This window comes from Oncorhynchus mykiss, chromosome 17, assembly GCF_013265735.2.
Source record: "Oncorhynchus mykiss isolate Arlee chromosome 17, USDA_OmykA_1.1, whole genome shotgun sequence".
In the NCBI taxonomy this organism is placed as follows: Eukaryota; Metazoa; Chordata; class Actinopteri; order Salmoniformes; family Salmonidae; genus Oncorhynchus; species Oncorhynchus mykiss.
Window position 1 is genome coordinate 29,733,885 of NC_048581.1, and position 24,890 is coordinate 29,758,774.

At 42.4% G+C, this 24,890-nt stretch overlaps 1 protein-coding gene across 3 annotated transcripts in view; it reads left to right on the forward strand.

Annotated features, from left to right (window-relative positions):
* The window catches only part of LOC110493665, a 38,136-nt gene extending 15,182 nt beyond the window's left edge, over window positions 1-22,954 (forward strand). For 2 of the 3 annotated variants that reach the window (XM_036949665.1, XM_021568064.2), the window contains exons 2-5: window positions 17,374-17,552; window positions 20,601-20,687; window positions 20,821-21,156; window positions 22,094-22,954. In XM_036949665.1, the coding sequence (XP_036805560.1) occupies window positions 20,624-20,687; window positions 20,821-21,156; window positions 22,094-22,470 (777 nt within the window). In that variant the 5' untranslated portion in view covers window positions 17,374-17,552; window positions 20,601-20,623 and the 3' untranslated portion in view covers window positions 22,471-22,954. Of the gene's footprint in view, window positions 1-17,368; window positions 17,553-20,600; window positions 20,688-20,820; window positions 21,157-22,093 lie in introns of all 3 variants that reach the window. The other variant, XM_021568063.2, reaches the window with a different exon arrangement.
* The last annotated feature ends 1,936 nt before the right edge of the window (window positions 22,955-24,890 follow it).

Consider the following 24,890-nt stretch of genomic DNA (forward strand, 5'->3'; position numbering starts at 1 on the left):
TGACAAAAATGTAAAATAGTGCACTACTTTTGAGAGCCCTATGGTCAAATAGGGAATTGGGTGCTATTTCCGACACACCTATGTTTGACGCAGACCAGAGGGACAAACATACCAAGCCAGCAGGTAGATTAAACAAAGTGCGGGCAAACACTATGGGCTATAATCCTCTATCTCAGCAAACACTGGCCCTGGGTTTGGGTATGGCTGTGCATCTTAGCAGGTAGCTAACGTTGTTTTTGAGCCAGATTAGCATCCCTGATCCCAACACAATGTGTCCCTGATCCCCTGCGAGCTCATTTTCCGAGGGATAACCCTCCTTCAAACATGAGTTTAACACTGATATCCTTCATCAAAGCTTCACTATGGGGATTATGATGTGTGCGTGTATGCGTGTGCGTGTATGCGTGTGCGTGTGTGTGTGTGTGCTTGCATCCGTGTATGGATGCATGCGTCTGTGATATTCTGTGGGCAAACATGGAAGCCATTTACAATCTAGAGAGGAGACAAAGGACAACAAGCATCTCTGAGATGGCCACTCCTCCATAGGTTAGAAGGGGAGTACAACAACAGAGCTGATTCTGATTAGAGAGAAAGAGGGATGGGGGGGGTGACTTCAGTGGGATGAGTACAGCCTGGTTAGAATCGATGAGTCCTCCTCATATCACGTCAAGGCTGGAGAGACGAAGTGAAGTGGTCACGATGACGCTAATAATATCGCTCTTGGATTTCTCAAGTCTAGTGGCAAAACGTTGAAGTGATAGTTCACTCCAATGTACACCCTCAAAACGTGGTCAAATGTCGAGTCCACATCGCGGACCATTCTGTTTTGGTCCAGCTACGTTTTTCAATTCCAGATGAGAGGGAAAGATCGAATTCGCCTTAATCATATGAAAGTTAAGGCATGTAGCTGTTTCTACACACCAGATGACAGGGGATTTGCACCAATATCAACGTTGGACTGCTTCTGAGGTCTGAAAGAATCTCGCAAACTTCGATTTTGGAGTGAACTATCCACGTTTAACATGTGGTCACCCTCTCCATACGGACAGAATTGTGCAGAGCGACACATCAGTGCATCAAAGGCACAAAATGCCAGCCACCTCTCGGTGAGAGCTATCTTTACTTCCTTGAACTGTCATGATTAGAAAATCAATACAGTGGCATTTCAAACATGAGGCCAAATGCCCTTAGCAATTAGTCAGCTGGTGAAAGAGAGACAGCAATTTGAGCCTGTCACTTTGTCCTAGCGACATTTATTAGACCATTTTTCTTGTCAACAATCATTCCAAAGCTCTCTATAACTATAAGTATATAGGCAATCTGTATAGGCAGATAAGTCTTTTGGCTGCTGTGTTGGCTATGGCTATTGTCCAGCTAATCATCATTTTGAGAGACTGAGGGTTTTGTTATTCTAGTGATGGTCAGCTGTAAATGGTTCGCTGATAACCATTGATGAAACTATTATGATGAGGCCACAGATGGTGGGGTTAACTTAATCGAGCGCCTTTCAGTCCCTTTATGGTCGTACAGCATCTGTAGCGTCGCTATCGGCCCTAGGCTAACTGCTGTGACGATGCTGCTTTAATATCAATCGATATATCCCCTTCCAGTTTCTGACAACGGTGTTAATTCCAATCAGAAATGTGTTAAGTGGAGCGATATGACCTTCAATGACAGCTAGAGACTGAGAATGGATCAATGGTCCCATGGACAGATAACAACGGGAATTTTGCATTGATTATGAAGCTCTATGCATTGTATATCCACAGAAGAATCAAATGTTTACTGAACAAAAATAGAAACGCAACGATTTTACTGAGTTACATTTCATATAAGGAAATCAGTTAATTGACAAATTCTTTAGGCCCTAATCTATGGATTTCACATGACTGGGCAGGGGCACAGCCATTGGTGGGCCTTGAGAGCCAGGCCCAGCCAATCAGTATGAGTTTTTCCCCAAAAAAGGGCTTTATTACAGACAGAAATACTAAATTTCATCCGCTGTCCGGGTGGCTGGTTTAAGTCGATCCCGCAGGTGAAAAAGAAGGATGTGGAGGTCCTGGACTGGCTACACATGGTCTGCGGTTGTGAGGCCGGTTGGACGTACTGCCAAATTCTCTAAAACGACGTTGGAGGCGGCTTATGGTAGAGAAATGAACATTCAATTCTCTGGCAACAGCTCTGGTGGATATTCCTGCAGTCAGCATGCCAATTGCATGCTCTCTCAAAACCTGAGACATCTATGGCATTGTGTTGTATGACACAACTGCACATTTTAGAGTGGCCTTCTATTGCCGCCAGCACAAGGTGCACCTGTGTAATGATCATGCTGTTTAATCAGCTTCTTGTTATGCCACACCTGTCAGATGGAAGGATTATCTTGGCAAATGATAAATGTTCACTAACAGGGATATAAACAAATTAGTGCACAACATTTTAGAGAAATAATATTTTTGTGTGTATGGAACATTTCTGGGATCTTTTATTTCAGTTCCTGAAACATGGTTGCTTTTATATTTTTGTCCAGTATAATATTTAATGAAGTCTAAGGTCAACTGTACGTTACATGGATAGCCATGATTATGATCTTCATTCATATATCAAAAGAAGGATGTAAGTGTAAGTTCAATAGCAAGTGACATGGATAGAACATTTTAAGGATGCCCCCTGTTTGCCAGTTGGCCTCTCCTGTCTAAATGTCTTCACTGGGCTTTCACTGTTCAGTTTAACACCAACCCTTACTGGGACATGTCCCCTTCTCCTCTGTCAGGAAAAGACAGGAAAGTCTGAATCATAAATATTCATAAATATCTCTTATACACTTTCAGGGATTCAGGTCCCCTCGAAAAAAAAGTGACAGACTACTTGATGGAAAGTTGAGTAGACTTTTTTAGATGAAAATAAGAATATAAAACTTCACTAGGTCTTAAAAACAGATCAAAACAAAGAGCCCAATATTAACCTATGGGCATTAGGCAGTGACATCAAGATAGAAACAATATCAAGAGAGGGTTTATGGTCCAAACAACCTAGCAAAGTCATTCAATACCAACATGCAAGAGCTTTTGCCTTAACAAGTTCTGACAAAGACTGCATAATGCAGAAGTACATCGACCCATACTACCATTTTACCACCCCACTTTAATAACAGGAGAAAGATAGTCTTGCTGTATAACAGCACAGGATGATAGAAATGCCACTATCTGACATGACAGAAATAACAAAAGTCATATACTTTTAATGAGATTATGTCCATTCAAGCATGGCCATCAAGTGACAGTCAAATGAGAGGGAGCTCGGGCTAAAACACAGTATTTCCTCATCTACTCAACCCCCCTCTATGTCTGATCTGATTGCAGGCGCCTGTCCGCAGTCTCAGTGCGATCTCTGTCTTTATGCACTGTGGTACAGGCGCTGGGCTGCCTTTACGATAAGTAGCGGTGTAGAGGCGGGTGGCTCGTAAAGCAGATAAATGACCGTCGCAATCAGAGGTTAAGGTGTCCTCAAAGTTTAGGGGCTTAGAGACGGAGAGGCCTACAGTTAGGGCCGATTGGCCCTTGGGGTTGTATGTGGTTGACAAGTGCATTAGTGGTCCGTACAAGCCCTAGAAGCCTAGTCCATTAGACCTGTGTCGCTAATGTATTTGTGTCCCTAGCTGGAGTAAACAAATGCCAAATCTGTCATTTCTCAGTGAAGCGTGCATGCATGCACAAAATGTACAGTATGTGCTTCTACGTACAGTGTGTCTGTGTTTGCATGCATGTGTGCACACACACACACACACACACACACACACACGTCTCCACAACCACAGTCCCTACTCTCCAGTGAATAAGATATGGACCATGGCGTCAGTGGATTTACATTATTGATCAGGTTTACTTCAGAGATTATTATCCTCTCAATGAAGCATACTGTGCTTTCAGAAAGTATTCACACCCTTTGACTTATTCTACATTTTGTTGTGTTACAGCCTGAATTCAAAACCGTTACAGAGTCCAATGGCTGTGATGGGAGTAAACTGAGGATTGATCAACAACATTGTAGTTACTCCACAATACTATCCTAAATGACAGAGTGGAAAGTAGGAAGCTTGTACAGAATAAAACATATTCCAAAATATGCATCCTGTATGCAATAAGGCACTAAAGTAAAACTGCATAGAATGTGGCAAAGAAATGTACTTTATACCCTGAATACAAAGTGTTACACTACTGGTCAAAAGTTTTAGAACACTTACTCATTCAAGGGTTTTTCTTTATTTTTTACTATTTTCTACATTATGGAATAATAGTGAAGACATCAAAACTATGAAATAACACATAGAATCATGTAGTAACCAAAAAAGTGTTAAACTAATCGAAATATGTTATATTTCAGATTCTTCAAGGTAGCCACCCTTTGCCTTGATGACAGCTTTGCACACTCTAGTCATTCTCTCAACCAGCTTCACCTGGAATGCTTTTCCAACAGTCTTAAAGGAGTTCCCACATATGCTGAGCACTTGTTGGCTGCTTTTCCTTCACTCTGCGGTCCAACTCATCCCAAACCATCTCAATTGGGTTGAGGTTGGGTGATTGTGGAAGCCAGGTCATCTGATGCAGCACTCAATCACCCTCCTTCTTGGTCAAATAGCCCTTACACAGCCTGGTGTGTTGGGTCACTGTCCTATTGAAAAACAAATGATAGTGAGACTAACTGCAAACCAAATGGGATGGCATATCGCAGCAGAATGTTGTGGTAGCCTTGCTGGCTAAGTGTGCCTTGAATTCCAGCAAAGCACCCCCAAACCATCACACCTCCTCCTCCATGTTTCACGGTAGGAACCACACATGTGGAGATCATCCGTTCACCTAATCCACGTCTCAAAAAGAATCAGCGTTTGGAACCATAAATCTCACATTTGGACTCATCAGACCAAAGGACATATTTCCACTGTTCTAATGTCCATTACTCATGTTTCTTGGCCCAAGCAAGTCTCTTCTTATTATTGTTGTCCTTTAGTAGAGGTTTCTTTGCAGCAATCAACCATGAAGGCCTGATACACACAGTCTCATATGAACAGTTGATGTTGAGATGTGTCTGTTACTTGAACTCTGAAGCATTTATTTGGGCTGAAATTTCTGGTGCTGCTAACTCTAATGAACTGACCCCCTGCAGCAGAGGTAACTCGGGGTCTTCCTTTCCTGTGGCGGTCCTCATGAGAGCAAGTTTCATCATAGCGCTAGATGGTTTTTGTGACTGCACTTGAGGAAACTTTCAAAGTTCTTGAATTTTTCCGGATTGACTGGCCTTCATGACAAAGTAATGATGGACTGTCGTTTCTCTTTGTTTATTTGAGCTGTTCTTGCCATAATATGGACTTGGTTTTTTACCAAATAGGGATCTCTTTTTAATACCACCCCTACCTTGTCACAACACAACTGATTGGCTCAAACACATTAAGAAGGAAAGAACTTCCACAAATGAACTTTTAACAAGGCACACCTGTTAATTGAAATGCATTCCAGGTGACTACTGTACCTCATGAAGCTGGTTGAGAGAATGCCCAGATTGTGCAAATCTGTCATCAAGGCAAAGGGTGGCTACTTTGAAGAATCTCAAATGTAAATACATTTAGATTTGTTTGGTTACTACATGATTCCATGTGTTCTTTCATAGTTTTGATGTATTCACTATTGTTCTACAATGTAGAAAATAGTAAATATTAAGAAAAACCCTTGAATGAGTAGGTGTTCTAAAACTTTTGACCAGTAGTGTATGTTTGGGGCAAATCCAACACAACACATCACCGAGTACCACTCTTCATATCTTCAAGCATGGTGGTGGCTGCATCATGTTATGAGTATGTTTGTCATCGGCAAGGACTATGGAGTTTTTTTAGGGGAAAAATAAAGGAATCTTAGAGGAAAACCTGGCTCAGTCTGTTTTCCAACAGACACTGGGTTACTTACCAAGACCAATCACCTGAGTGGCCTAGTTACTGTTTTGGAATAAATCGGCTTGAAAATCTATGGCAAGACTTGAACATTTGGAATAAGTCAAGGGGTATGAATACTTTCTGAAGGCACTGTATATGAATGGACAAAGCCATCAATCAAGTGACACCATTCATATGTGAAGATTCAATAGCACATTGAAGCCAAATTAAGTCGGTTAAAGGTGAACGGCACTCACCTTTTATGAACGTGTTTCTTACGGTGCTCATTACGAAATGCAGCGGCCATTACTGAAGCCCAAACGAGAGTTGTCTTTAGGGTGTGGTATAATGTGGGTGTTTATTGGGTGTGTCTTTGCCATTCAATCACAACAAACAAACAAGGGCAGTAGTGAGTAACGTAGTGACAGCAAGGTAAGCTAGGCTAGCTTTGCTATGGAGAGAAGTTTTGAAGTTGAGGACGTGTTCCTGCTAATTCAGATCTGCTGAATTGAGGACGTGTTCCTGCTAATGATCTGCTAATTCAGTTCTATACAGTATGTCGGCTAAAGCCTTCACAAACCTTGTGTTTAGCCAATCTGACAGCAGCTAGCTAGCTAGCATAGCTTGGGTATAGCCTAGCTAGCTAGCTGATATTTCTGTCAAATCACAGTTATGCTAAGATAGCAAAAAGTACAAGTGTCTGGAATGTGTTTCATGAGACACTCGTTATACAACACCTTACTGCGAAAGTAGCTTGCAACTTGATTATTTATTTTATGGTCATGTAAAGGCATGTTACCGTGGAAATGATATCAACAACTGAAAGTTGAATGACCAGGTCTTCAGTCAACTCAGCTTTCAACATATAACTAGCTAGTTTTGTCTCGTCTCATCTCTCCTTATGTCCACTGTTAGGACAAATCCCAGAACTAGTATTCCAACAGGTGTAGGCTACATGTGGACATTGCACAAACATGGCTATCTTGAAAGTAGCTACATTTATCAACAACAACAAAAATCGATGGGTGTGTTTGTGTTACAAAGACAAACCATGTTCTGATGTAAATAGGCTATCATAGTAATTTGCTTGTAAAGACAGTATGCCTACACTACCTAACAAATGAAAATAAGTTGTGTATAGAGTACAACCACAGAACAAGGAGCATAAAAATCGTTGGTACAACTTCAGCTGTCCCAGAACTAGCATGGCATTCTACACGATGTCTAGTCTAAGGATTTGGCTGTCTAACCACACACTGACATGCACAGCTCCAGCGGGTGAGGAAGTCCCCTTCATCTATGTGATTTATTACAGGTTACAGACAGGTGCAGATAGGTGGCAGGAGGGGTGGAGTGTCTGACATTACATCCTGGATATGACAGTTCAATGAATACAGGCAGATATGAGATGCAGGAAGATGATCTTATCATTGCACCCTGTATGTACTGGCCTAGCTTCCTGCAGGAGGAAGCTTTGACTCGGACAGTAGCCTACAGAGTAATATGAGAAGTGTGTAATTGCTGAACTTGTGTAGATATTCTAAACAAAGTGTTCTGATGACTTTCAAGTGTAATAGTTCCATGTAGAATAAACAATCCTTCACGTAATACTGTAGAAGTGGTGTCCTGCTAATATAACAATGTGCAAATATTACACTTGTCTTTCTTCCATCATTCACAGCCGATACAGATACCTATCAGCATTTTGTTTGGTGGAACATGTTAGTCATCATCCTTTCGTATAGTGTCTCATATAAGACAGTTCCCCCGACCCCATTCAATTCAAAAACAACAAAATACGATGAAAAGTGATAGATGGCTCTTCTATAATTGTAATGCTGAGTGTATCAATCTGTCTTTTAGTCAGGGGACTCCATGACAAACCTATCTTGTCCTTCATCGGTAGAAAAGCTAGGTAAAGTTGATACACACAGCACTATATTATCAATGGTTGTTAGGTGAACTCCAAGACAGACGACTGATTGTATTGTGACGTTGTCACGAGAATTTTCAATCCCAATGATGATAACTAATTAATAATTTAAGCTTTGACCAATCCCCGAGGTTTGTAAGACCCTTGGTTTAATAATTAGGCAAAGACTCAGATTCTGCACAAGGTTTGTTGTTCTTTATTCAGAGAGCTCTAAAGTCAACCAAAATGTGAACAGTCTTTATAACCCCCCCATACACACACAAACAGTAGGTGGGCTGTAACTTTTTCCACAGTTCACTTTCCTCGTTTATCACTATTCTACCAGCCTGGCAGTTCCTCTCCGTTCCTTTCCTCCCTAGATTAGAGGGGCCTTGGCAGGTCCTCTTTTCTGTCGTAAGTTTTTTAGAGTTACAACCAGGTCATGTGTAGTTCAATTGTCCTCTGTGTTTTCTCAACCACACCCTTAACTTGTCTCAACCATACATTATTGGATAATAGTCTAATAATTCTAATACATTTCACATCGTTAATTACGTTTCAGGGTGGAATTCTTTAGTCATTACTTTAAACATATAAATTCCTTTATCAGACGTATAGCCAGATCCAATGTGACCAACCTGATGTGAGACTGGTGCATGGCCACGTACTGCCTCAGCCTTCTGCTCCTGATGGGGTTCCCACGACACTGCTGAACAACAAATCCACCAGGTTATGTATAGCCTGTGAATTAAAATAGATATCATTATTCCAACAATCTAACGGCCTTGAGACAGAAGCTGTTTTTCAATCTCTCTGTTCCAGCTTTGATGCACCTGTATTGACCTTGACTTATTGATGGAAGCGGGGTGAACAGACAGTGGCTCGTGTGGTTATTGTCCTTGATTATCTTTTTTGCCTTCCTGTGACATTGGGTGTTGTAGATGTCACTGTCTGTGTGGTTGGAACATTTCAGTTTGTCGGTGATATGTACACCAAGAAACTTATAACCTTCTCCACTGCTGTCCTGTCGATGTGGATAGGAGGGTGCTCCCTCGTCCACGATCATCTCTTTTGTTTTGATGACATTGAGTGAGAGGTTATTTTCCTGACACCACACTCCGAGGGCCCTCACCTCCTCCCTGTAGGCTGTGTTGTCGTTGTTGGTAATCAAGCCTACCACTGTTGTGTCATCTGAACTTGATGATTGAGTTGGAGGCGTGCATGGCCACGCAGTCGTGGGTGAATAAGGAGTGCAAGAGGGGGCTGAGAACGCACCCTTGTGTGGCCCGAGGGTTGAGGATCAGCGGAATGGAGATGTTGTTTCCTAACTTCACCACCTGGGGGGCGGCCCGTCAGGAAGTCCAGGACCCAGTTGCACAGGGCAGGGTCAAGACCCAGGGACTCAACCTTAATGATGGGTTTGAAGGGTACTATGGTGTTGAATGCTGAGCTGTAGTCAATGAACAGCATTCTTACATAGGTATTCCTCTTGTCCAGATGGGTTAGGGCAGTGTGCAGTGTGATTGCGATTGCATCGTCTGTGGACCTATTGGGGCGGTAAGCAAATTTAAGTGGGTCTAGGGTGACTGGTAGGGTTGAGGTGATATGGTCCTTGACTAGTCTCTCAAAGCACTTCATGATGACAGAAGTGAGTGCTATGGGGCGAGAGTCATTAAGTTCAGTTACCTTAGGTTTCTTGGGAACAGGAACAATGGTGGCTATCTTGAAGCATGTGGGGACAGCAGACTGGGATAGGGATTGACTGAATAGGTCTGTAACCACACCAGCAAGCTGGTCTGCAGCATGCTTTGAGGGAGAGGCTAGGGATGCAGTCTGGGCCGGCAGCCTTGCGAGGGTTAACATGTTTAAATGTTTTACTCACGTTGGCTACGGAGAAGCAGAGCCCACAGTCTTTGGTAGCGGGCCGCGTCAGTGGCACTGTATTGTCCTCAAAGCCTTGTAATCTGTCATTCTCTGTAGATCCTGCCACATAGGTCTCGTGTTTGAGATTCAGGCCAGTGGCCCTGACATCGTTACTATGCAACCAGATGTGTATTGTTCCTTTGCTGTATACTTGCTGACACATATTTATAGCATGTTAGCTAAAAAGACTGGTACTCAGGCTAGACAGGTACCATCCTTTATCTTTGCGCTAGACAATACACAATAGACTTTCACGAGAACAGGCATGTTGTTTTAGCACTAGAAGCAAACGAAGCCCCTGAATGCTAGCTAACGTTCGCTGGTTCTAACCTAGCCCTTGATCCTGACTCCCAGTTCCATTACAGTAAAGGCAGAATGCCGACAGGGTCTGGGTTATCGAGAACGAGTGCTAACCCAAACAACCTGCCTGTTCTCATAAAAGTAGCTCGCTACCTAACTTGCAAATCAGTTTAGGTTAGTTATCAATATCAGGTTAGCTATCAATATCTTTGTTATTTATCAACATCAGGTTAGTTATCAATATCTTTGTCCGAGTTGAAATGAATTGGCTAGCTAGATAACGTTAGCTAGCAGGGATCTTCTTAGCTAGCTAGTTCGAGTTGAAACATTATTGATAGCAAGCTGGTTAACGTTACATCCTATCAAACCTTATCGTCAGGTGTTGCACCTATGCAAATCTTCCTCTCTATGATAATACATAAAATTACACATTAGGGAGAGGGTGGGTATAATTTGTTTAACGTTCCAACAGGAATCTGTTCCAAAAAAGGTTGCCAACAAATAACGTGTACAAAGCTGTATAGCTGTCGAATAAGATGCCAGGTAGGGAGTTGGCTTTCATTAAGTTTTTCACTCACCACGTTTATTCCAAAAAATGTCTGTCCTCACTCTGGTAGCCTATGGACAAACATTAAGAATAAGCTACGTGGTGAGGGTATGCCTATTTGGCAGTAAGCAAGATGAATTGATTGTGCTACTTTGTATGCGTTGTTTGTTGGCAACCTTGTACTTTACAAAGTTGTTGGAACGTTCCATATACCCACCCTTAGGGAGAGGCTATTTATTTAGCTAGATCCCAGTATCATGGCTATCTAGCTAGTTACTCACCACACACCAGTCACAGCTGTCGTGTCGTACGTTTGTTGTATGTAATACATTCTTTGCCATCTTGCGCAACATTGTTGAATGTATTAGAAGTTTGCACCAACTTTATGGAAGCCAATTTTCACTATGCTGAGCAAGTGTCCATGCGTTGCAGACTTGACAACATGTCCACAACACATGGCAGCTGGGGGCGGATCCCACCTTGTTGTCTTTTTGCAAATTGGACATCATTATTGGACATCATTAGCAAAAGTGGGCAAGTATATGTAAGTTATTTTTATTTTTATTAACAACAAATCAATACACAAAGCATATAGATTACAAACAATGGACAATCGAGCTAGGGGGTACAATATCACATTACAATTACACAAGGACCTTAAGGGACATAAGTACATATACTTACAATTCTAACAGCTTTTTTGTTAGAGCATTTAACCGTCTTAAAAAACAGTTCAATTTCTTTTTGTAGGGTATGAAAATGTGTTTTTCTGTTTGTAAATTTACATTTGTGTATATGAAATTTGGCCAAAAGAATAATGAAATTAATTACATAAAAATGTTTCAGCTTATTTCTATTGTATGTAAAGAATCCAAACAGTACATCTCTCCACAATAGTGTCAAATCTTCATAAATGTGTTCAATTATAAACCTACTGATGTCTTGCCACAGTTTTCTTACATGCATACAATGCCAAAAAAGATGCAACACTGTTTCTGGGTGGTCATTACAAAAGGAGCAATTTGAGTTGATGTTTTCCTTAAACTTCTTCATATAGTGGTTGGCAGGATAATATTTATGAATCATTTTAAAGGAAACTTCCTTCATTTTGTTAACAAGTAGGTATGTGTGTGGCACCATCCAAACTTTTTTCCAACAGATATTATCAATAAATCCATTCCAATAAGGCATGACATAAGGTATAGATAGATACAACATCCTGCTGAAACAATGTTCGTATCGCTCTGTTGTTGAATGGACCAAAAGAGAAACAAATCTTTCCTACTGATGAGTCAACAGGGTCAATAGAAGGTAGGCTCTGAGGGTCAGGTCTTGACATGTTCCTGAAAACATAGCAACACCTGAGGGAATGGCATCTAAAACAATTGCAAAATCTTTAGGTGTTACAGGGACCTTGTAAAGTGATAAGAATTCTTTAACTGGGAAAAAAAGACCCTCTGCATTTACCAGTTGGCTCACCAATAGGATATTATTTCGGAACCAATATTCTAAAAACAAAGAGGTATTTTTATACAATATATCCCGATTTATTCCATATATAATATCTGTGTGGAGAAAAATTGTGTTTATAAATGAAGGACCATGACAAGAGAACCTGCAGATGAAAAGCAGAGAGTTTCACTGGAACTTTGTCAATATTATAATTGCCAAACAACATGAAGTTAAGGCCACCAGAAGTAGAGAAGACAGAGAAGACATGATGAGGAATACAATTCCAGATAGAAGTGGGTCTTCTTAGGAATTGTTTTATCCAATTGATCTTCAAAGTATTATTTAAAGTAAAGTAATAAGTCCAGAAAATTCAGTCCGCCATTCTCATAAGTGTTCATTTACAACAGTTTTCCTAATGTAACGGGTACGGTTTCTCCAAAGAAAGTTGAAAAGCATCTGGTCTATCTCCTTGCTTATTTTACCGTCAAGATATAAAGATAGAGCACCATATGTTAGTCTAGAGATACCTTCAGCCTTGGTTATTAGGACTCTACCTTTTAAAGATAAGTCCCTCTGTAGCCATTGACTTAGCTTCTATATGTAAGTAATCCATACCCAACCCATACTCGTCATGACGCACTCACATCCAAATCTCGTTTTTGGACGAGACTGACTTTACTGGTCTTATTTACATTTTGTAGTCAATTTTGACACTATAATTCATGTTTCTGACTCATATCGATGCCACACGGGCCGTTTATAACCAGCGGAGTTGGATCTAGGTGGCAGTTCCCCTTTATTAAGATGGCATCTCATGGAGACATAACCTGCGCCGTTTGAGTTACTCCAGGAAGTGACATTTCAGGCTAGCTCAGTGCTGCCCCCTCATTGAGTAACTCCCATTAGTTACAAAATGATTCTTAGAACTTCTTCTGTGTGTGATTTAAAAAATAATTGGTTCAAGGACATACATCTGGTGTATTAGAAGCAGTTATTGTTGCCATGATTGTCTTTGATTTTGTATTTTATTTACACAAAGATTTATCACGAAGATCGCCATTTGTCTATTCACTATAATGGGAGATCCTATTTTCTGCAAACAATGCTTGCAGTACCCCGGTCACCCTTGAATTTCCATGGTGTCAATGAGAGGGGGCAGAGGTCAAATCAAACTATACGTCATTGTCGTGCACCTCTCAAATTTTGTAACAATGCGGAGGGCTCTGTATAGTTCCACATTGACATGATTGGTTGACGGTACGTGGGGGCAGGAGTTCCTGTATGAACACAAACTTATTTCCTTGACTACTTCCTTCACAATAGCTCTGCGCTGCTCCGCGAAGTGCAAGAAGTAGGAATGCAGACATCGGATTGACCATGCAGCTCCTTTTAGTGGCACTGAGTGCTGCTGTTGCTTACTGTGAGTAAAGGAGCCTGTACAGAACTTTGGGTATATCTCAATAGTGTAAAGTGGCTTCCTCTCCCATTTATCTGCACTAGGATGAAAATACAGCGCAGGCAAGAGCAACATGGTGGGTATTTTTTTGTGTGGAATCTTTCACCAGTGGAGTGGATGAGGGAAAGGAAATGTGGAAAGCAGCTGCTTTAGAGTATTGAGATGCATCTTCTATGAGAGAAAATTAAAGCCATGTGGCCATCTATGAATGTCAGTTCCTCTGTGTTACTTTGTGTAACAGTCGGCCCAGCATGCCCATTCTTCCACCATGTGTCAATGACTCCCATCCAACAGATATAACATTGTCTGTCATTGGGTTATTGTGGTCGCATGAGGGAGTTGAAGTGGAAGAGATAAGGTCTGATGGGATGTCAAATGGCTTTTCATTGGCCTTTTGATGGATACAGGCAGGAGAAAAGTTCCCAATAGTCCTCATTCGTAATGCCTCACACGTGATGACTCACACATGATAACAATGCTACATTTCGATGTTAGATGTTGTGGTGTAGCTAAATGTTAGATGCACAGGAGAGTCCAACCTTGCTGTGACTGGTATGTAGAAGTTGAAACAATGCATTAAATTAAAAAATGAGAATTAATTCCTTGGGTCAAAGTTTATAAGGCTGTGCCAAACCTTGACACATGCAACAGAAATGTTCTGACGAGCTGCTGCAAGCCATAGAATAAACGGCCTATTCATGGGAAAAAGGGGAAAGTCCCAAATGTTCTCATATTCTTTCATTGAAATATAGTACAACCCATTTCCTTTAAATTAGCGTTCCTCTTTGAAGAGTTGTTTTCACACTATTGTTTGAGTTCTTAGATGTTTGAAATCAACTATTTTGTGATGAAAAGGTCAAAAAACACCCCTGAGTACAGTAACCTGCTGAGGAACTACCTTTAGAAAGGGGCATACAACACATATAAATGAGAAATGGTGATAGGTACAACCAACTCTTTCTTGGCTTACCACTCACTCCATCACTTCTCCATGAAACATAAAAAAAATACCCATTTCTTTTCTTGTAGCCTTCCAGGCTTGAGTGGGTAGGGAATGTGGTGGGAGTTGGTCAACATTCCATCTCATTTCGAAGATGCCCCTGTGCCCCTGAAGTGGACAAAGCACTGAGAAAAGCTCCATGGAGAGATGGGGATGGAATGGAGAGGGAGAACAGTTACTCGCTTGCCCTTTAGTTAATGGACTAGGCCTAAAAGCTCCTTCTCCTTTCAACTTCTCAGAGGCAGACCGAGTAAAGAGGTCTGGCAGCTCTGCAGGTCCCATGTAACAGCTCTGTCTGTGTAAGCTAACCATCCCCTTTTATTCTTGCTTTGTCCAGTCCTAAGAGAGAGAGAGAGAGAGAGAGAGAGAGGGAGAGAGAGAAAAGGGACAGACATTAGAAGACCACTTAAGAAATTCAGCCAGAGAGTATGACCAAAAGATCATTCATTGACCTGTCACTGCTCAGAGGAGCTGAGCTGGTCTGGTTTAAGCACAAAACTGTAGAGTTTGGAAAACTGTCCTCCAAACTATTGGTGCCAACTTGGTGCCCATCAGAATTCTACATATCAAACCAAGTTAGCTGAACTTTGCAGAAGATTTGTATAGCTTTGGCTTTAGTCATAATAGTCAGGGCCTAAGGAGTTGAATAACAATTGGTACTTTGGATTGTACTTTTGACTTTGTCCCTTAGGACTCTGGCTCATGATATATGGGAGAAGTGTGATTCATACAGTAAGCTGACCTAGTACAAGCTTAAAACAGCCAGGCAAGGATATCTCCAAAATGCCAAAAGGGGAGAAGGATGAGGCGGAAGGGCATAAAGTATGTGCTTGGTACCGATAGGCCGCTGTCACCTCTGGTCTAGGATTACCACGGAAATGCGATCGTAAATCCACCTGACTAATAACCATGACAACTGCCCAGAGTGCAGAAAGTCATGCCACAGCCTCTCTCCCAGTGTGGAATTAGTGTCAACTTTTGAAAATGTTAACTTAACGACTTTACGAACTACCTCGGCAAAGTCGCATGAGTCACTCGCATTAGAGCCGGATCATTTTAGACACCATTACGGGGACAAAAACTCAAAAGCATTTTGGGATAATCTGGCCCAACAGCAATTAAGTATTGGATGAGTGTCGACAAGCTGTGAAAATAAACTGTAACGCAGTGTGTCGTGCCAGGGCGAGAGAGACAGAGATAGAAAGAGTCACCGCATTCTGTCATTTGCAGGGAGACGGTTGGCTGAAAGTGTGAAATGCAGCGTGGCATTGTTGGCAAAGATTTCCTGTTGTCGGTGGCGACAACACAGTTATTATTAGACTTCATGTTTTATTCAAAGTTGCTCTTAGCACATGGCTTGTTTCCCATCACATAAGGTTGCTGTGCTGGTGGCAGACCAAACAATTGAGCATTAAAATGCAGATGCACTGAGGAATATACACACCTATCAGAGGAGAGGCATCCAAGCAGCACGTTGCTATATCAACACGGCCTAGTGTGGGGTACAGCACAAAAGGTCAGAACACGGCAGAAAATCTCTTCGTCTCACGCTACCACCATGTTCAATCTCAAACGTAAGCACTGGTAGTGGGCTGGTGATGAAGCAGGCAGAGGCTCTCTGTTCTATAGCGGTGTATTGTTTTAGTGGAGATGTAGCCTTCATGTTACTGGAGCCTGCAGCGTCTCCTATATCTTTGTTGTTGGCAGCTACTGCAGTGCTGATGTGGGAGGAGAACTGATGCCCTAGAGCTGAGACAGTCAGCCTGAACACACACGCACACGCACACACACACACACACACACACAGACGAGAGTACACCATATGCAGTACATACACAGACAGAAGAACTGCAGCACACACACACACACACACTTGCACGCACACACCACTTCCACACAGCAGACCACATAGGTCCAACAGAGAGGTCAGCCCTGTGGGTCAGCCATCAGTGAAACCCTGCCAGGCTCCTCTCTCTTTGCTGTTGTCTCCCACCCTGGGGTGTTCCACTAGACGTCATCCACCACTGAGGGGTCAAGGTATAGTCAGAATTCTACATGCATATTGAGTTGCCTCACACCCACAACACTCAAGGGACAGTTTGGGGGACCTGACCTGTTCCCTCAGAGTAGAACTGTCACAGCTTACATACAAGCTCGGCGCAGGAGAAAGGCTTGTCAGGTACAGTGGTTAGTGATTTACTTTGTCCATGGGCGTTTTGTAAACTGACTATCTAAACGGCACTTCGGAGTGATGAGTGTAGGTGTGTGTCACGCTAGCGCAGAGGGTGATCGTTTTTTTTTTTTTAACTCAGGAAACAAAGTGGCATGAACACTCACTAATGAAGTCTTATCTGTCTGACTGTGTGATGATGATAGATGACTCGAGCAAAAAAGGGTTCAAATGTTTTTGAACTTCGCAAACCTTCGAAAAACTTTATAACACACTCTCTGAGATCCTGTTACTGCAGGATCATTTGCAGAACATCTGTGTTTTCACCCTTGTTCTACAACATGAATACATTGATGAGTTACTTGAATATGCTGTCTGTGAGATTAAGATGTCAGTCAAAACACTGTCATAAACTTATAGTACCAAATGTAAAGACACATTCTATCCATTTGACCATGTCTAAGCGATGACGTTGAAAAAGTTAACGCTGAAACCTATCAAGTGAAAGCACTTCCTTATTATGAATGAGCCAATGACGTGAGTGGGAGTGATTTCTGCAACAACACTCTCACCCTTTGATGTTGGCACCCAATCAGAGCAACATCTCCTATTATATGACATTTTCCCTTGACTTATCATTAACCCATCACTCTCTCTGTCACACACACTTTCTCTCACTCTCTTTCAGAACAGCAGCAAGTGGTAGTTATGAGACATACCCTTCTCAGAGATAAGTACAGCAGCCCCACAAAGCCTCCTTACCTTGCTAAAGGAACCTACAAGGAAATGGGAGGATTTATTTGAGAAGTAGCTCAGAAGGACTCAGAAACAGTTACTCAAAGAAGCAAGGGAAAGCACTACTTCACATTGGGGTGAGTCAAGTTTGCTTCTGTATCCGTCAGACCTATCGCAATATAACTTATCTAGCTGTACTTTTAAAGGCCTAGTGCAGTCAAAAAAGTGATTTTTCTGTGTACAAAACACTCTTTCCATGACAAATTGACCAGGTGAATCCAGGTGAAAGGTATGATCCGATATTGATGTTACTTGTTAAATCCACTTCAATCAGTGTAGATGAAGGGGAGGAGACAGGTTAAATAAGGATTTTTAAGCCTTGAGAAAATTTAGACATGGATTGTGTATGTGTGCCATTAAGAGTGTGAATGGGCAAGACAAAGCGCCTTTGAACAGGGTATGGTAGTAGGTGCCAAGCACACCGGTTTGTGTTAAGAACGGCAACGCTGCTGGGTTTTTCACGCTCAACAGTTTCCCAGTCTACCACCCAAAGGACATCCAGCCAACTTGTCAAAACTACGGGGTGGGATGGAGTTTTGGCCTTTCCATGGTGACATCACATTTATCAATAAAACCGCTATTCGTTTTTAAAATAAAATTCGATTTTTGTCAACAAAAATCTATTATAATCGAGACACGGGTGGAATAAATCATGTTTATCTTGAACAAATATAAATGAAACAAGGTTTTCATTACGGTTTATGTGTGGTTGAACTGAACAAATTGGAAAGACTAATTCTACATACAGAATTTTATGGAAATGAGCCCAATTGAATCAAATTAAGGCCGGTCTACACACCACATGAGGGACAGAGTTTTACTGTGTGTGTGTTGCAAATGTATTTCTTGCTCTTGATGTGTACTGTCTTCCTGTCCTTCTTGGGTCCACACACATCCCAGCTCTTCTTCTTGTTGCCACCGGCTGCCATATAGAATGATTAAAACATTTAGTTCAGGAATTTTACTTAACATATCACTAACATACAGTTACAGCAGGCCAAGGTAGGAGAGTCAGACACACACACATGCAACAACATCACTCACACTTACTTCTGTTATTGGAGTTGTTGGGTTCTGTGGGTCGGGTGGATGGGGCACCACCATCCTTCTCCTGAATGTAATAACATTCTGCAGATTCCTACTAGATGGTGTGTAGTTTCACACACTGCAAAGGGTAAAGAGTGCGAGAAAAGCGGGAGACAGGCAGACAGGCAAAGAGACAGACAGGGTATTGATGCTATGCTGAAGAGGAAGACAGAGTGAAGGCACATAGCAAACCTTTTTGTTCCATTTAAAAAAAAAAAAAAAGTTTTCACCTACACACACACTTTTCCACACGTGTATTACCCCCGGGTCCAGTCGACCCAAACACCACATATGTAATGTACAGTACCAGTCAAAAGTTTGGACACACCTACTCATTCAAAGGTTTTTCTTTATTTTACAATTTTCTACGTTGTAGAATTGTCACGCCCTGACCGTAGAGAGCGTTTTATGTCTCTATTTTGGTTTGGTCAGGGTGTGATTTGGGTGGGCAGTCTATGTTCTATGATTTTCTATTTCTATGTGTTTGGCTGGGTGTGGTTCTCAATCAGAGGCAGCTGTCTATCATTGTCTCTGATTGAGAACCATACTTAGTTAGCCTTTTCCCAACTGTGTGTTGTGGGTAATTATTTTTCCGTGTGTGTTTGTGTGCACCTCGGTTGCGTCACGGTCTTTGCTGTTTACCTGTTGTTGTTTTTTTTGGATTGTTTCGGTTTCACTTTCATTAACTGATGTGGAACTACATGCACGGCTGCGCCTTGGTCGATTTATGACAGGGAGTTTGAGGATAGCGAGCGTGACAAGAATAACAGTGAATACATCAAAACTATGAAATAATACAAATGGAATCATGTAGTAACCAATAAAGTGTTAAATAAATCTAAATATATTTTATATTTGAGATTCTTCAAATAGCCACCCTTTGCCTCGATGACAGCTTTGCACACTCTTGGCATTCTCTCAACCATCTTCATGAGGTTGTCACCTGGAATGCATTTGAATTAACAGGTGTGCCTTCTTAAAAGTTAATTTGTGGAATTTATTTCCTTCTTAATGCGTTTGAGCCAATCATTTTTTATTGTGACAAGGTAGGGGTGCTATACAGAAGATAGCCCTATTTGGTAAAAGATCAAGTCCATATTATGGCAAGAACAGCTCAAATAAGCAAAGGGAAATGACAGTCAATTACTTTAAGACATGAAGGTCAGTCAATACAAAACATTTCAATAACTTTGAAAGCTTCCTCAAGTGCAGTCACAAAAACCATCAAGCACTATGGTGAAACTAGCTGTCCTGAGGACCGCCAGAGGAAAGGAAGACCCAGAGTTACCTATGCTGCAGAAGATAAGTTCACTAGAGTTACCAGTCTCAGATTGCAGCACAAATAAATGCTTCACGGAGTTCAAGTAAGACCCATCTCAATATCAACTGTTTAGAGGAGACTGCATGAATCAGGCCTTAATGGTCGAATTGCTGCAACAACAAAAAACACTACTAAAGTACACCAAGCAGAAGAAGAGACTTGCTTGAGCCAAGAAACACGATTAACGGACATTAGACTGGTGGAAATCTGTTCTTTGGTATGATGAGTCCAAATTTTATATTTTTGGTTCCATTTGCCATGTCATTGTGAGACGCAGAGTAGGTGAACGAATGATCTCTGCATGTGTGGTACCCACCGGGAAGCATGGAGGAGGAGGTGTGATGGTGTGGGGGTGCTTTTCTGGTAACACTGTCAGTGATTTATTTATAATTCAAGGCACACTTAACCAGCATGGCTACCACGGCATTCTGCAGCAATATGCCATCCCATCAGGTTTGCGCTTAGAGGGACTATCATTTGTTTTTCAACAGGACAATGACCCAAAACACACCTCCAGGCTGTGTAAGGACTATTTGACGATGTGGGAGAGTGATGTAGTGTTGCATCAGATATGTACTTTTCTTCTAAGGATCCATCAGTTGCATGAATAAGTGCACTGTGTTTGCAACAGGTAAAGGTGAATATCCGGTAGACTGAGTGCGAGGGACATACTGTACTAGTTTAACATGACCAATGTGTAACTTATGTCTCTCTATAGGAGATTAAGTCAGGAGACACAAGATGAACCTATTCACCCAGCAAACTGTGATACTTTGGCTCTGTGTTGCTGTCACGCTCACGACAGGTAAGCAAATCAAGTTGAAACACTTCATAACATCAAATGGAATGGTTTAAGTCAGGAACAAGCATTAGTAGAGCACAGCCATTCCAAGAGAGCTTAGTGAAGAAACTAACTCCAATATCTCCTTAATCCACAGAGCTGGTGAAGCTAAGCACTGATGGCTCTCTGATTGTGCCATGTCACCAGAGTGTTAGCCTCCAATGCAGAATCTCCACTTTCCAGGAGGGGCTGTCAATCAATCATCTGGCCTGGGTCGGGCAGGACGGGAAGTGCCTGTGTGATGTTAACGCGACTGGAGTGATGGGGACCCACCCAGGGAACACACCTAGTGCCATGGAGTGTAGTTATACCCCACAGACACAGCTGACCCTGACTCTGCTGCAGGTACAGCCACTGGAGCAGGGAAATTACTTGTGCAAGCTGCGCTCCAATCAAGGAGTAAAGGAGGTCACCACAACGGTGAAGCTGCAAGGCGAGTGTCCCTTTATTCTCTTTATTTATTTATTTTATTTAAATTTTTACCCCTTTTTCTCCCCAATTTCGCGGTATCCAATTGTTGTAGTAGCTACTATCTTGTCTCATTGCTACGGGCTCGGGAGAGACGAAGGCTGAATGTCATGCGTCCTCCGATACACAACCCAACCAGCTTCTTAACACAGCGCGCATCCAACCCGGAAGCCAGCCGCACCAATGTGTCGGAGGCTACACCGTGCACCTGGCCACCTTGGCTAGCGCGCACTGCGCCCGGCCCGCCACAGGAGTCGCTGGTGCGCGGTAGGGACAAGGAGATCCCTACCGACCAATCCCTCCCTAACCCGGACGACGCTAGGCCAATTGTGCGTCACCCCACGGACCTCCCGGTCGCGGCCGGTTACGACAGAGCCTGGGCGCGAACCCAGGGATCTGATGGCACAGCTGGAGCTGCAGTACAGCGCCCTTAACCACTGCGCCACCCGGGAGGCGCAGTATTACTCATGTAATACTGTCATAACCTAGACATCTGTCAAGCATGTATTCCCGAAGACTTTGACAAGAGGCTGGTGGGAGGAGCTATAGGAGGACTGGCTCATTGTAATGGCTGGAATGGGTTAAATGGAATAGTAGTCACTGTTCCATTAATTCCATTCCAGCAATTACAATGAGCCAGTCCTCCTATAGCTCCTCCCACCAGCCTCCTCTGCAATTGGTATTTTGCACTGTTTGTCAATATTGCATATAGGTCAGTGGTAGCAAATGGACATTGCCTAACCACCAGGAAGTACAAGGCACTTTATAGTGCCTCCACTGAGCAAAATGTATGACTAATGGTGTCAGGGGGCTTACGGAAGCGCATTGCACCATTTCTCAAGAATCCTCCACCTCAGCCATATTCTTGGTGTTTAAAAAAAACTTGCTCTGTTTCCATTCAGAGTGCTACAGGGAGGCCCAGCCCAGCGTCAGTGAGGAGGGCCCAACCTGCACCTTCACTGAGGTCTACCCTGACGGAGAGGTGCACTGGTTCCAGGGACACAACAATGTGACTGGGGACCCTAAAATCAAAACTAAACAAGTGAAGGAAGGAACATTTTTTACAATAACTAGTTCCCTGAATAGAAAGACCATCTCTGGGGAAGGGGCCTACAACTGCTCCCTGTGGATCCCCAGTACCGGAGCCTACCTGACCAGCAGCTTGGTACCAGAGCATGGTGAAGCCAGGGTTGAGGAGCCCAATGCCAACGGGGCAGGGGCCATTGGTCCTGTGTGGAAAACCTTTTTAGTCCTCCTGAGTACTCTCTTCCTCGTGTGATGTCTGAAAACGAACATTAGCAAATGGACCAGGAAGCGCCAGGATCAATTAATACAAATATGGAAGAGCCATTGTGTGAGGTTCCTTTCACGGTCCAAAAGTTTCCTTGGCTGCGTAGAACAAGGAAATGATGTCCAGATGAGAGAGGCTGATAACCTGGTGCAAAACGGGTAGAACTGTCAACCTATTGTGAACGCACCCTTGTTGGTCTGCCAGTGCCAGGTGTATGTGATTGTTCATTAAAAACGGCAAGCAGCAGTAGAAACAATAACAAAGCTTACTTCACCCCCATTTCGGGTAAAAAGCTGATGGATGGGGCTGGAGAAATGTAACCATTTAAAATTCATAGAGAGAGCTTTGGATGCATGGACCCGCAAAACACAAGTCTCAACGTCAACAGTGATGAGGTGACTCCGGGATGCTGGCCTTCAGGCAGACTTCCTTTGTCCAGTGTCTGTTATTTTGCCCATCTTCATATTTTCTTTGTATTGGCCAGTCTGAGATATGGCTTTTTCTTTGCAACTCTGCCTAGAAGGCCAACATCCTGGAGTCGCTTCTTCACTGTTGACGTAGAGACTGGTGTTTTGAGGGTACTATTTAATGAAGCTGCCAGTTGAGGACTTGTGAGGTGTCTGTTTCTCAAACTAGACACTCTAATGTACTTGTCCTCTTGCTCAGTTGTGCACCGGGGCTTCACATTCCTCTTTCTATTCTGGTTAGAGACAGTTTGCGCTGTTCTGTGAAGGGAGTAGTACACAGCGTTGTACGAGATCTTCAGTTTCTTGGCAATTTCTCGCATGGAATAGCCTTCATTTCTCAGAACACGAATAGACTGACGAGTTTCATTAGAAAATGCTTTGTTTCTGGCCATTTTGAGCCTGTAATTGAACCCACAACTGCTGATGCTCCAGATACTCAACTACTCTAAAGAAGGCCAGTTTATTGCTTCTTAAATCAGAACAACAGTTTTCAGCTGTGCTAACATAATTGCAAAAGGGTTTTCTAATGATCAATTATCCTTTTAAAATGATACACTTGGATTAGCTAACACAACGTGCCATTGGAACACAGGAGTGATGGTTGCTGATAATGGGCCTCTACGCCTATGTAGATATTCCATAAAAAATCTGCCGTTTCCAGCTACAATAGTAATTTACAACATTAACAATGTCTACACTGTATGTCTACACTGTATTTCTGATCAATTCTATGTTATTAAAATGGACAAAAAATGTGCTTTTCTTTAAATAACATATATATATATATATATATTGAGGAATGGACCAATGGACCAGACAACATGATATATATATATATATATATTATTTTATCATGTTGTCTGGTCCATTCCATTCCTCAATAGATGGCCTGTCACAAATATATCTTATACTACTTATACTAATATCTTATACTAATTGAGGTGTTCCCCCTCATTAACAGGAACTTTTAGTAGTCTGGTAATTGTGCCGTTTTAGGTGTCCCTAGTCAGCAAGTGTTCAATATACACTGGGTGTACTAAACATTAGGAACATCTGCTCTTTCCATGCCATGGACTGAACAGGTGAAAGCTGTACACACTTATCGATGTCCCTTGTTACATCCACTTCAATCCGTGTAGATGAAGGGGAGGAGACGGGTTAAAGGGTTTTGAAGCTTTGACACGTGGGTGGTGTATGTGTGCCCTTCAGAGGGGGACCGGGCAAGACACAACATTTAGGTGCTTTTGAACAGGGTATGGTAGTAGGTGCCAGGCACACCGGTTTGTATCTAGAAATGCAACGCTGCTGGGGGTTTTCACGCCCAAGTTTCCCGTGTGTATCAAGAATGGTCCACCAACCCAAAGGACATCCAGCCAACTTGACACGACGGTGGAATGCTTTTGACACCTTGTTGAGTCCATGCCCTGATGAATTGAGTCTGTTCTGAGGGCAAAAAGGGAGTGCCACTCAATAGTAGGAAGCTGTTCCTGATGTTTTGTACACAGTATACCGCACAGGTGATTTCTGAGCTGAGCTGGCTGTGTGCATACAATAAATGACCTCGTTTGCATCTTGGATCTAAAACAATAGGTGTTTAGTAGATATAGAATGTAAAATATTTTATAATCAATTACTTCAACTGGACAAAGAAATACAGGGACTACCAGTGGGCAAACTGGATCGCTGTGTTGAATCTGTCTCTTGTTGCCAAATGCTGCTCTCTGCTGGAGTCTATGCTGCAGCAATTGTGGCCAGCTTCACATTCAGTATGAGTGATCAAAATACACAGACTAAATATGAGTTTACTGTAAGAAGGGAAATAGATGCTTTGGGATATACCCCTAAATAAGAACCTCTCCCCATATCTCCTCTGGCCCCTGTGCCACGTTCATGTGCTAGTCGGAACTAGGAAACAAAAAAAATGTCAGATTGCTAACGGGT